We start from the raw sequence: 12,793 nt of genomic DNA on the forward strand, positions 1-12,793 counted from the left end.
AAATAAATAAATGCTGGATAGATTAAGCACACACTTCCCTATTTATTGGGATCCAGCATCCATGTGTGGGCTGCAAACCCAATTCAGAAAGATGGGTCTGAAAGCGCCTCCCATGCTTCATTGTGGACATTCAGAAAAATGAATTACTCATAAAGAAAGGGGAAGTAATGTATTCGGAAAAGCAGCCTTGCATGGAGTGACTTCCCCCGTCTGCAAAAAATGCACAATTTATACTAAATTGGGTACATTCAGGTGCGTGGTATTCCTCTACCATACGGAAGGAAATGAACAGGTCCGGAATGACTACATTCTGTGCATTCTTTGCTCACCACACACATGCTCTAAACAGGTGCAGGATCATGTATTGTATTTCCTATACTTAAAGGCATAGATTACCTGGTCAGGATTTATGCATTTGCATAGTGTGTTGGAAAGCAGTATTGGAATGTCCAGATCTATGAATAGGACATTCCGAGCCCCTTTGAGAGTAGCCAGCATCAGGTTTTATCGATGTGAAGGGAATGTGCAGCTCTCTCATCTCTGGGCATGTTTCTTTTTCCATGTCCGCCCTGCCTCTGTGTCTGACTAGGATCAGCCCTCAAATATTTGCTGAGAGAGGCTTCTACAAAGCAATGGACAAAGTCAATATTTACATATGCGTACAAAAGGGGATATTGCCAGTAGGGCGCTGATGTATAGGCCAAGTAAGCATTTAATAGGTTATGAAGCTATTGGCACAACGATGTTTATTTTTGATGACATCAGACATATTAGAACCAGGAAAGAGGCAAGTAGCCAATCAGATTGCTCAAACCATTTCCTTTGCCTAATGATATAAGCCTGTGCACTGAGAACATTTTTGGCTACTTGCTGAAACCCCTTGTTCTGCTCGTTCCATCCGCCACCAACCCCTGCTAATTAAATATCTTAAGAATCGTTTCTCTGGAAGCCGCTGCTGAACCACCACCGAGGGGTCCCCCTCCACTACCGGCAGCCACCACTAACTGTCCTCCTGTGCCCGCATGGAAATGGAAGAGAGGCTCCTCCTGGAGCCGTCCTTGTAGAGTTTGTTTTGGTGATTAAAGAGGTTTTGTGTCCTTGGTGTTTGCTCTTAACACTCCAGATATTACCCGGTGTGTTAATGCCAATAATGCCTTCGCTGTTGAATCGCACCGTGATGGTAACAGCGCACTGCCCCCTTTTAAAGCCCTCACCTCACTCAGGGTTTTCATTTGTCCCACCAACAACCGTTAGGGGCTATCATGGAAGGTCTACTACCAACGCAGGAGACATGAAAACTGTCATAGTGGCAGTTAATTAGATATAGATTTGCATCATTTGAAAACCCTCCCTAGCTGATGGTTTGTACAGCTCTTTAAACTAGCATAGAAAACAAGGGGTATTTCCAAAACTAGAGTTCTTTTGTCCACTGAAATAAAATGTTTTTTTATATCTTGCTTCATGTCAGATTTCCTTGTTGCCAAATGCTGTTTAATTTAAGGTTTGAAAATGTAATGTTGAATTCATCAAGATCACTCTGCGGAAATGAAACTGACCAGTCTAGACTGAATGGGAGAACGCAGTGCATTGTAATTATTATTATTTTTTTATTTAGGTAGAGTCATTCAGTATGTTTATGGTCTCTTTTGCAGCGTGCCAGCAGTTTTGGAAGCTTTGATCGTTTTAGGCATCACTCAACATCGAAACCAGAAGATTCAAACGAGGTTTGTGTATTTAAATAACACTAGTATTCGTTGTTTTTCTTTTGGCGTCGTGCTGCTGTACTATATTTATTATTGAAATCAACCAGGCAAATATCCAAGTTGAACATTAGAACTCCTAATACATGCATGGAACAGAAAGAGCTGACAAGAGCAGCATAAAAGTATGATCAATTCAGATTGTTTATACATGTTATTGTGGTTAAATGTATGGAAATTAAAAAAGTCAATCGACCTTCAATAAACCCCCCCCAAAAAAACAGAAGCTAAAAGGGACTGTAATTCTTGTTGGTGTTGAGTGTTCGTTAAGGACAAAAGAACATTTATCAATGTTAATTTGTATCTGTTTTTACATATCTGATTTATTTTAGTGACTGTGTTCGATACACACTGTTTGAACCTGTTTCTTAATTTACCTTTTCGCAATGTTCAGACAAATGTAATGAAATAGACCCACACAATGAAACTGACGAAGCCATTTTGGGTTTTGAAACTGCGGATGCTTACAACATCCAGGTTAAGAATAATTCAAATGTTGCAATGTAATGAGAAGTGGTCTTGTCCACTGCACTGCTGCCATTTTGTCAGCCTTGCATAGCATGGCCCTGCAAGGAATAGAGGGAGGGGATGTTATTGTGACAGAGGAAGAGGCACATGCTAATCCTGTGGTGCAGAGTAGCCAAGGCTTCAGTGCCTCGTGACTCTAGTAGATATTGGCTGAGGGAACTATGAGTGTGTGTTTCATTCAGAGGTGAGAGCCCAATGCCTACCAGAGCATTGCCGGGACCTAGTTAGCTGGTCAAATGGGCAGTGTTATAATGCTATAGAAGTGAGCAGTGGAGTTGCTCAGTTACTGTCTTGTGTTTGTAGGTTATTGCTTCTGTGTACAAAGGTTGATTGTGGGAATAGTGAAAGGTGGAGAGAGATAAAGGTTAGGTTGGGTTGGATGGGGAGATGCATAAGTGAGAGCGATCCATTTGGTTCAGGAGTTTTGGCCCAGTGTTGTTGGAACACTTGGTTATCATTTGCACAAGCAAAGTTGCTGTTCCAGTTTGGTTTGAAATGAGGGGCGTAGGGTGACCCCAGTTTGTCAGATCATCTACGCTACTTGGTTGGCACCTTTCGTGTTGGCCCATTCCACTGTCGTGGAAATATCTGTCAGATTCTACTTTGTGTTTGAAAGGGTACTGTATAACCATGAAGATATTAACTTATTTTTCACAAATATTGTGATATTGTAAACGAATTGTAAATGAATTGAAAAGTTGTTAAATCAGCTCAATCAATTTAATAAAAAAACAATAATTGGGATGTCAAATGGGTTCCTCCGCCAATGGCCGATAAATGTTGTTAGATCTGTCACCCCAAAGTCCTACAGTACTTCTTGACACATACATATGAGAAACCCTTTCCTAAAGCCACTGCCCCACATCCTTAGGAAAATCAAAGGCATGCAGGGTTGCCCATGGGAGGCATGCATTTCTGGGACTAAAAGCTTCAGCGCATATTTAGAGGCACAATTGGACTAGCCCAGAAGAGTTATGACCAGGTGACAAAGGGTCCAGCACCATACATTCAAGCAGGGAACACCGAATCCTATCATGTTTTCCTTCTACACAGATATTGGATGTTGAGATGTAGACAGGAGTGAACAGGTCAAATCTAATAGTGTTACAAGTACTAAGGCTCAGAACGAGTGTGACGAATCTTGTGATGTCGTCCCTGCGCCCCGAGGGGAGACCCTTTCCATGGGGCCAGGGAGGTGAGGCTGCTACCCGATAGTCCCCCTAGGGGTGGTACTTAGCAGGTGGATCTCATGGGAAGGGATTTCCCTTCTGGGATACAGGGAGGACATCATGGGTAAGGCAGTATAAGGCACCCTTATCCGCCTTTCTTCACTCACCTTCTTTTCCTTCCTCTTATTCCCTAAGTTCCACTATGTATTTATGATATAGCAAAAGTACCACTAATACTGGGACGAGGAAGAGCAGGACTGACTCCACTGAACTATTCTTTTCAATATACTGAGACAAGGAAGATCACAACTGACTCCACTGAACTGTCACCTGAATATACTGAGACGAGGAACAAGTTCTGCACCAGAAAGAACTCGCAAGACCATCTCATTGAGCATTCTAGCTTTTGTGTTCTGTGGAACTTAAAAAGGGAAGAAGGACTAACAACATGGTGAGTCCCTCCAACGGAGGCACCGCGAGCAAGGCAAGCACTGCACAGACAGAAGAGCTAAGCCTGCAGCTATTGAATGGGAGGTGGCGGAAGGAAAGATGGCGTCCCTAGCTGCTTGGAAGAAGGCCAAAGGCCAGAAGAGTCTGAGGCAACTGACACAGAAGAGCACTGAAGAGGACGGTCCAGCAGGTACGCACAGCTAGGCTCTAAGGAAGTGCTTGGGAGTCATGTACGGCAGCGCGCAAACAGGAAACAAGGCAGAAGAACCATCGAAAGACGCGAGAGGGCCTGAGACTGAAGTGAGAGATCAGGAGCCAATACAGTGGGTACAGGGGCAGCCCGGGCACCTCAAGGGCATACGATAAACCATTGTTATGGGGTCTGGGACCCAAGAAGTCAATACAGTGGGGTCTGGAACCAGAGAAAGAGAAACACAGATACAAGGGTCTGGGATCCGCAAAGCCAATATAAAGAGGTCTGGTACCCGAGAAACACAGAGACAGTATTCCTGGCAGGGGAGTGTACCAGGGATACTGTGAAGAGAAACACTGAGACAGGGGTCTGCAACCCGAGAAGCCAATATCAAGGGGTCTGGGAGCTGAGAAAGAGAAACACAGAGACAGTAGTCCTGTCAAGAGAGTGTACCAGGGATACTGTGAAGCACCAATCAAATATACGCAGACAGACAGTATTCCTGGCAGGGGAGTTTACCAGGGACGCTCTCAAGCTTACACAGGAATCAAGGAACCAACAGGACATGAGGACTAGGTCCTCCAACAAGCCCTCTTCTTCGTTGCAGCACCTGGTAAGGTCAAGTACCAGGTCTGGCCAAGTGAGTCACTGCAGGGGCTCATCAGGGGCATGAGAAAGGCCAGGAGAAGGGACACATTACCCTTCATTTGTGTAACTGTGAAAAGTAGCCTGAGAAGGCCAAGGAAAGCAAGACATTCCCCCTACTTTGTTGAACTGCCACATATAGAACTGTACGTGTTCAGAGGAAGTGAGTCATTCTTCTGGACCAAAATGACAGTAAAACCACTTTAGTTTGTGTTCAAGTGTAAAGGATAGAATTATGATTTTGACACTGGATGGTGTACCCCTTATTTTCAGACATGCTGACATTTTCCATAGTGTTTTAGTTGTGGCACCCTCTTAGAGTTAGGGAAAGGTAGGGTTTTCTCTCTACTTTCTGTCATGTGTGTTGGTCTCCTCCTTTCACACCCTTACAGAAGGCTATACAATTGTGGAGAAAATGATTCATTCAAAGGCTCCAAACCAAGGGAGCATAAAACACAATAGTAAAACGTCAAATTCCAGAGACAAAAGAAACAGAAAGGTCCCCCAAAAAATGTTCAGCAATCCAGAAGAAAATACTGAACTAAAATTAATCCAATTGGTTTAGCACTAGCAAAATACTGGAGTAAATTAGACAGTTCAGGTAAACACGCCTCATTGAAATTCTGGTCAGACAGCAGTATAACAGAATCAGGACACAGCAGGATCTGGAGGAAAGAGAAGGTGCTCTAGAAGAAGCCCAAGGTGCAGTCAAGCATGTATTTGTCTGATTTACCTCATAAGCAGGTACGACTGGGCTACATACCACACAGTGGTGTTGTGAAGTATTAGTATGAGGAATGTTTGGCCCTTTAGTGGTAGTTCCTGATTGTGGGTATCCATGGAGATGAGTCTCACAGAGAATATTCCCAATGTGATATTTAGTTTTCTTTAAGGTGTGGAGCTCACATGAGTGTAACTCTTCTCAAGCAGTACTTTGTCATAATAACTGTATGTGCCATGTTGCCTCCTACACTGATGTTGCCATCATGAAAGGATGCTAATAGACACAACAAGACACCTCCCTAACCCATCAATCGCCTTCTGCCACTTTGGATAATGATTATCCAAGCCCTGGTAAAAGAATAGCCACATTCAATGGTGCTATCCGGGACCTGTTTTAGGGAAAAATCTCTACCATTTATTTGGATGCTGTATGATGCTATTATTTAAAAGGTAATCCAGATGATCTGTACATGACATTTGGGATCTCCAGCTATCATGATGAGATGTGGACAAGTGCAATCAGGAAATATGAGCTTCTAAGGTAAAACCAAGAAGGATTGTCCATTTAGCAGGCAGTTACTAAACAATTGCTAACATTTTTGTGATCCATGTTAAGTGGTATGGACAAACAAAACAATGGGAAGAGTTTGGACTGCCCCTATTGGGGTAGGGATGAGTCTGAGTTGCATATGGTCTTTCCCCTTCTGTAATGTATGAAAAGGCATAGTCTGGAGGGTTGCCCAGAGAAATGCCAATGGTTATGATTAATTCAAAGCCTTGGAGCTATCAACCTTTAGAGTTCCTTAAAAGTTTATTGGGGCCTCATTACGAGTTTGGTGCTATTAGCACCATGGCTGCCTCCAAACGGCTCCATTACCAGGTTCCTGCAATGGGGATTTACCGGGTCATTCCGACATAGATGGACCCGTTAAATCCTCCTTGCAGGAACCATTCCCCATTCCCATTTGAGCCCCCATAGGGCTCAATAGGAATGGGGAGGGTGGTAACAACGGGCACATTACAAGTGTCCCGTTGTTACCTCCCTCTTCCCCTCGCGGGACCCGGAAAAGACGTCTGGTTTTACCAGACGTCTGATCCGTGACCCGCAAAGGGAACCTCATAATCTGCCCTGATGGAATGAAGGGGGCCAGGCCCGTACCGGCCTCCTTCATTCTGTCAGCGCCAGGGTCAAAATGAGGCCCATGGTCTTAGAGTAAGATATTCTGACATACTAGAAAATCAGACCTTTTGGCTGTGTTGGCACAAATGGGGCTGCACATGGTGAAGACCCCCACATTTGTGCATGTTTGGTTTGCATTGTTTAGGTGAGCGTACAGCTAATCAAGAGTAAAACTTTGTTTGCCACAGGTGCAGGTGATAGATTACAAATCCTTGATAGAAACATACAGAGGTGTACCTAAGATATGGCAAAGAAAGTAAATACCAAAGAAGAGGTCTGTATTTCACTGGTTTATGATATCTCAGTTATGTTAAGTAGGATTTTATTCACATTAGGTCATGGTGTAGACTTGAGGGCTGAGTGGAGGCGACCATGGAATATGGCTTAGCTGATATCACCAGCAGCCACTCTCCTAAGGTAGCCTTGCACTGATACCATGATAATATCAGTTCTAAATAAATTGACTTTAACAAAGTCTTTATCATAGTTCCTGTGAGTGGACTATTGGATCAGGTTTTAATGGAGAGGACTGTAATTTGCGAAGGATTTATTTGTCTGGGTTTGTGCAGCCTCTATGCAGACTGCATGCATAATTTGGTGATGATGCTGAACAATTCGGATTTAGCTTGAAGCAGTTTTATCTCAATACGGTATTGTATCTATTGGCATTCAACTTTTTAAATTTGAGTTTAAATTCTGGCAGTTCTCTGTTGAACCGCGCCCGGGAGGGTCTTGTATTCACTAGCATTCTGACTCATATCATGGAGGCAATAATGTCTAAGATTTGCAAAATCATGGGATCACATTAATGTATCACTGCTTCCAAACTCTTTGTATGTGGTCCTCAATGACCTAGATGGTTTGAATGTGAGTGGATTTATTAAAGGCAGGGTTAGCTCAAAAGGAGCAATTACGTCATGCAACCAGTTGACTGGTCTGTGCAGGGGCATTTGAAGGATTGGCTCCAACCCTACTGAACAAAGAGCCAACTTAGACTTTGCCCAGCTTTGTGAGTCGGACTCGTCTTCAGTTTAAGCGCCCAGTCTGAGAGATTTTTAGTTAGTAGTTTTCAGGGGAGATCTTGCCCCAAATCCATCTAAACCTTCAAGCCATGAGCAGAATAAATTGGGACTTATAGAATCAATGTTGCTAAAGGATTTTCCAATTTAATTTGAAAGAAATGATCACATTGTACGGATCTTCAGAACATGAAATATTGTATTCAAATGTATCTGATCTTTGGCCTCGCAATTGTTAGGGAAAACACAGTCCAGAAAACGAATTTGGAAAGAATAGCAAGAGAATAGCAAGAGACAGAGTTAGTTCATTACATTGCAACGCATTAACCTGCCGTATGTGCCCTTCTAAAGCAAACGCAGCAACTCCCAATATACTAAACAGGGTATTTTATTCACTTCTCGGAGATGATAAAGGGTTACTTAACAGACAACCTCATTCGGCATTGAGGAATAATACAATCACTGGGAAGATGCATTCTTTCAATTTAATAAGCATACTCCCCGTGTCCTTTTTACACTTTGCGCTTTCCTTGGTCACGTGGCTTAATCCTTCTGAAATGTCCTAAATCGGAGATAACATCCAGGCTACCGGCTGCCTTCTCAGACACTTGGCATCTTGGCCTTTCCCATCTACAAATGTTAATCCAGCCTTAGTCCTGCATATCATTAACAATGTCTGCACTGCCCCGCTTACCGGCGCCAAGGCCCACCGTGCAAAGTCAGCATTTTTCATACTGTGAGCAGCTCTAGTGGTTGAGGCCTCATTATGTCAGTTTCCACTCCCTACCTTCATGACTTTTTATTTTCCGTTGCTATAGGTTGAATGCCAAGCAAGGAAACGGAAAGAACCAATGTTTAGCATTTAAGATTTCGTCAAGTCAAACTCCTTGATGAAGCTAATATTTTGAGAAATTGGTATTTTGGTCCCTCCTATATTTATACATCATTGCAATTTTGCTCGAGAAAACAAATACTAGGACTAATGAATATTTGCCTATGCATTTAAAAGAGAAATGTACAATATGAAACAGGGATGGTATTGAATCATAATCTAAATTATAATTCATATCTACCACTAAACTATTGTTATGATTTTATAAAAAATGTAGTTAGACAGAATTAAAAGTGCAATATTCTTAATGAAAGTGCATATTGTGTCCTCAAAAAGCACCCATAAGCACAAAACAGGATAAGATATATTTTTTCAGATCGGTAATTTGAAGATATATTAACCTTGTATGATCGATAAATGAATCATTCAACAATAATGTGTTTCTATATACTTGTGGCATAGATAACAAAGACATTTACGCTATTCAAGAATTTGTATTATTATTATTAGTATTGTTATTCATATTGTTATCTTTATTGAAATTATCATTAATATAAGCATTGCTATCATGGCTACCTTTAGAGTAGTACATCTTCATCGAAGACAGTGACTTGATGCTCTAGAAATTGTGATAGGTAAAACAATCAGGATGTTTGTTTTTGTGGAAGGGCCTGGTCTTCAAGGCCTTGTGGAAGGCCAAATGTTTCGGTACTGTCCTAATCTCTCACGGAAGGTGTTTCCAGAGTTCGGAGGCCTGAATGATGGAAGCATATCCACATGATCCCTATTTGTTGACAGATAGGGTTGATAACGGTTAGTCTATGGTGGTGCTCATCGGTGTAAACAGTGATGGACAATTCAGATTTCCTTTAACTGAATGCATTTAGTGAACTGTAATTAATGTACTGATGATAAGGCTAGTGCAGACCTCTCAAGTCTCCCTTGCCAGGCAGAGAAAGTCACCCAGTCCTGTTTATTGTGGAATTCTGGAACTTGTAGTCCTACGTTTCCTTTATTCACGTGCTGAAGTTATGACCCCATCTTTAGCCCACCCACTGCGCTCTTCAAAGCAGTGCCTCAATACTCATCTACCATTACACATAGGTGAGCAGAAACTGATAAGGAGTGCGTGTTCGCCTTAATCGGAACAGTACGCAGCATCTACTTTCAATCAAGAGTACAATTCTGACATTCATCAAAATCCACATCTGTGGACAGTATTTAGAATGCAAGACTTTTACATTGATTTCATAATTACATACATGTGTCATGGAACTTTGTAATTGCTGGGAATGTTTATACATTTGTATTTTGTCTCCTGTATTTCATTTGAGAATCCATTACATATATATGTTTAACAAAAACACACCACAACAGAAAAGGACTGAAGGTAGCAATCACATTTCTGGGAGTTTTATAATTTGTAAAAGGATTGAGAGACGAAGGGAACATAAATGTTGGGGGAAGGTGATGATGGTGATTTAAAACAGAACTGACAAAATAATGGGGTACAGGGAAGCGGTGTAGGGAGAATCAGAACCAATCCAAGAGAGGAGGAGAGAAGGAACCGAGCACCATTCCAGTGGAGAAAAGAGACTTCGGACACTACCCTAGCATAAAGAAAGAGAAGAGGGGGGACCCCAAACAAGTCCAGATGGCTGGAGACAGGGTTCCCAGAATCAGCTAAGATTTTGTGCCAGGAGAGCACCAATCCTGCACTGAAGTGGTGGGGGAGAAATGATGGCACAAAAGTAAACAGTAGTAAAACTACGCATTACCTCCCAAGAGTCACTGCAAAATGTGCAGGCTGGCGCCATATTTCCAGAGCTCCTGGAGGGCAGGTCTGGTGAACAGGTACACAATTTCACCATCGTCCAAGGGACCTTTGCCAGGCCTCCCAGGCTTTGATGCCTTGATCTCCCTAGTTATGGTCGGATGGAGGTGGTCACCCCATGAAGGAGCAATGTGCGGCCCAGGCAGGGTCTAGAAAAGTGTTCAGGCAGGTCAGGAAATGGATGTTTCTTTATCTGGGGCACTTCCAGGTCAGCGATCAACCTGATCACACATTGCCCGCTGACTATTCAGGTACTATTGCAGGATCAGGATGGGTACTATTGCAGGATCAGGATGGTGGCTGCTAAGAGTTATTCTGCCGGTGGAATCATTTTCATGGAACGGTTATGTGCAGGCTATGCTCAGTCTGGTAGCATGGGCAGGCAAGATAGACAAGTCAAGGTCCAGGTTCAGTTGTAGGATGGTGGCTGCTCAGAAACATGCTCTGGGTTGGATGGTGGTGAGGCAACTCTATGTTTCTTTGTGTAGTGGAATATGCTGTTCAGTGCTTCGCTCAACCATGTGGTGTATGCCGACCAGCCACGGTCTGGTTGAAAGTGAAGGTGTGGTATGATGGAATTCAGGGACATGCTGCAGGCAGGAAGAATATTGGATCCTCGAGAAGTGGTGAAGTTTGGCCAGGTACGGTGTGGTGGAGTGGACAGGCAGATCAGGCAACTGGATGCTTCCTTTTTGTGGGGCACTTCATAGTGAGCACTCAGCCAGATCACCTAAGACGTGCCAACCAATCATAAATCCAGCTGCAATGAGGTCCAGATTCATGTGCAAGAGGGGATGGTGGTCACTCAGGTAGATGCATAACGTGACTTGTGCACGTCTTTACATCATGCATGTAAACAAAGTGCAACATCCCCTTTTTTATTTTCCTTATTTCTGCGAATCAGCCCCAATGTGGAGTACAATCTGAACTTGTATAATATTCATTTGGCTTATGATGGGAAGTCTTCAGGCCAGGCTCAGACTGGCCTATAGAGCATAAGCCAGTGCTGATGGACAGGACTGACAAGGCGGCATGAGTTGGGCCTGTGTGCACCAATTTGATCACTTAGTGCTCTGTTCCTCTTGTAGTTTTGCCATATGTCAGTAGCCCAATGCTCTTTAAAATCTATCCATTAGACACATATATTTCTACATTGCACCCTCAGGTAGCATGGAAACCTTTTATTGCAAAATGTAGGAAACTTTGATCCGCGAATATGAGCCACTCCTATATGATGCCTAGACCAAATGTTTGTCCCATTCTAACCCTCCTAAGTTTAAAGTTAAAGTGCATAGAATTTAAAGGTGCGTGCTACGGATTATTTTAAGTTTCTTGTTAATTACATTGTAACTCACATATTATTATTTGTTTTTATATTAACCTAGATATGCGACTCCGAAAATGCCTTTGAAGGGGGAGACCAAGCATCCAATAAGTCAGGTAGCATTGGGAAAAAGATGAAGGCCATGTCCCTGACGATGAGGAAAAAGATGGGCAAAAAGTACATCAAGGCGCTTTCTGAAGATGGGGTACACTTCTTCTTTGAACAATGTAATATTTATGCTGAATATTCATATGCATAGATTGCCATAAATACGAATTGTTTACTTTAGTTATGTTTCGTTATAAAATACATTGGTTATTGTTAGTTCCTTATTAACACTGTGTACCATTGCTTCCGGTTCATGCTATTAGCAAGCTATTCACTGGCAGAGGCTTGTTTCCAGTTAGCCTGCAGGCATATGCACTGGGGTGACAATGTTAGGGGGCTCCACACCCCTTGGGAATGCCAGAATGTACTGAAGAAGCTGACTGCGATGGGGAAATGAGGCTTAGGTGGTTGGTGCCATAATCATCTAGCGTTCGACATAATGCCGGGAAACTTTCATAAGCTGGCAAATTCGAACTGTCCTTTTAATGTATTCTCATAAAACACTCGAACGGGCCATTTGATTGAGATTAGAAAGGAGTGACCATGTATTATTACAATTCAAGATAGTCATCAGATAATTTCAATTCTTTTTGAAAGAAAGGCGGCCATTTTCTTTTATAGGCACCCCTTATTTAAAAAATGTTTTATTAAGTCCAGGGTTAGTGACAGTATCTGAATTAAACGACACCATTTGGATTACAAGATATCTGGAATATGTATCCTGAGCCACTAGCAAGTAATTTCTGTGGAGAGGGGACCATACCATATTTCCAAATACTGTACGGCAAGGGTGACATTCATAAAGGTCCAGGTGTGGTGGTCAGGCTGACTCTGGTACATTGGGCCGCTCTTCGTGATGGTCTCAACTAATTTGCCCTGCTTGGCAAACCATACTTTCTGCCTCCTGAGTCTCCTGCTGGCAGTAGCATCAGGCAATTTGCATTAGTCCTGCCAGGACCCTCTCTCATGTACGTGTCTCTTGTCCTCCACAATGCAAAACTGTATTACGAGTGCAACTTTCTCTTTTT

At 42.7% G+C, this 12,793-nt stretch overlaps 1 protein-coding gene across 4 annotated transcripts in view; it reads left to right on the plus strand.

The window, feature by feature from the left end:
* The window catches only part of SAMSN1 (SAM domain, SH3 domain and nuclear localization signals 1), a 1,266,558-nt gene that overhangs the window by 1,051,056 nt on the left and 202,709 nt on the right, over window positions 1-12,793 (plus strand). For all 4 annotated transcript variants that reach the window (XM_069636417.1, XM_069636418.1, XM_069636419.1 and 1 more), the window contains 2 exons: window positions 1,653-1,724; window positions 11,719-11,862. In XM_069636417.1, the coding sequence (XP_069492518.1) occupies window positions 1,653-1,724; window positions 11,719-11,862 (216 nt within the window). The remainder of the gene's footprint in view (window positions 1-1,652; window positions 1,725-11,718; window positions 11,863-12,793) is intronic.

The sequence above is a fragment of the Ambystoma mexicanum genome, chromosome 7p, assembly GCF_040938575.1.
Source record: "Ambystoma mexicanum isolate Mex_15411 chromosome 7p, UKY_AmexF1_1, whole genome shotgun sequence".
NCBI classification, from domain to species: domain Eukaryota; kingdom Metazoa; phylum Chordata; class Amphibia; order Caudata; family Ambystomatidae; genus Ambystoma; species Ambystoma mexicanum.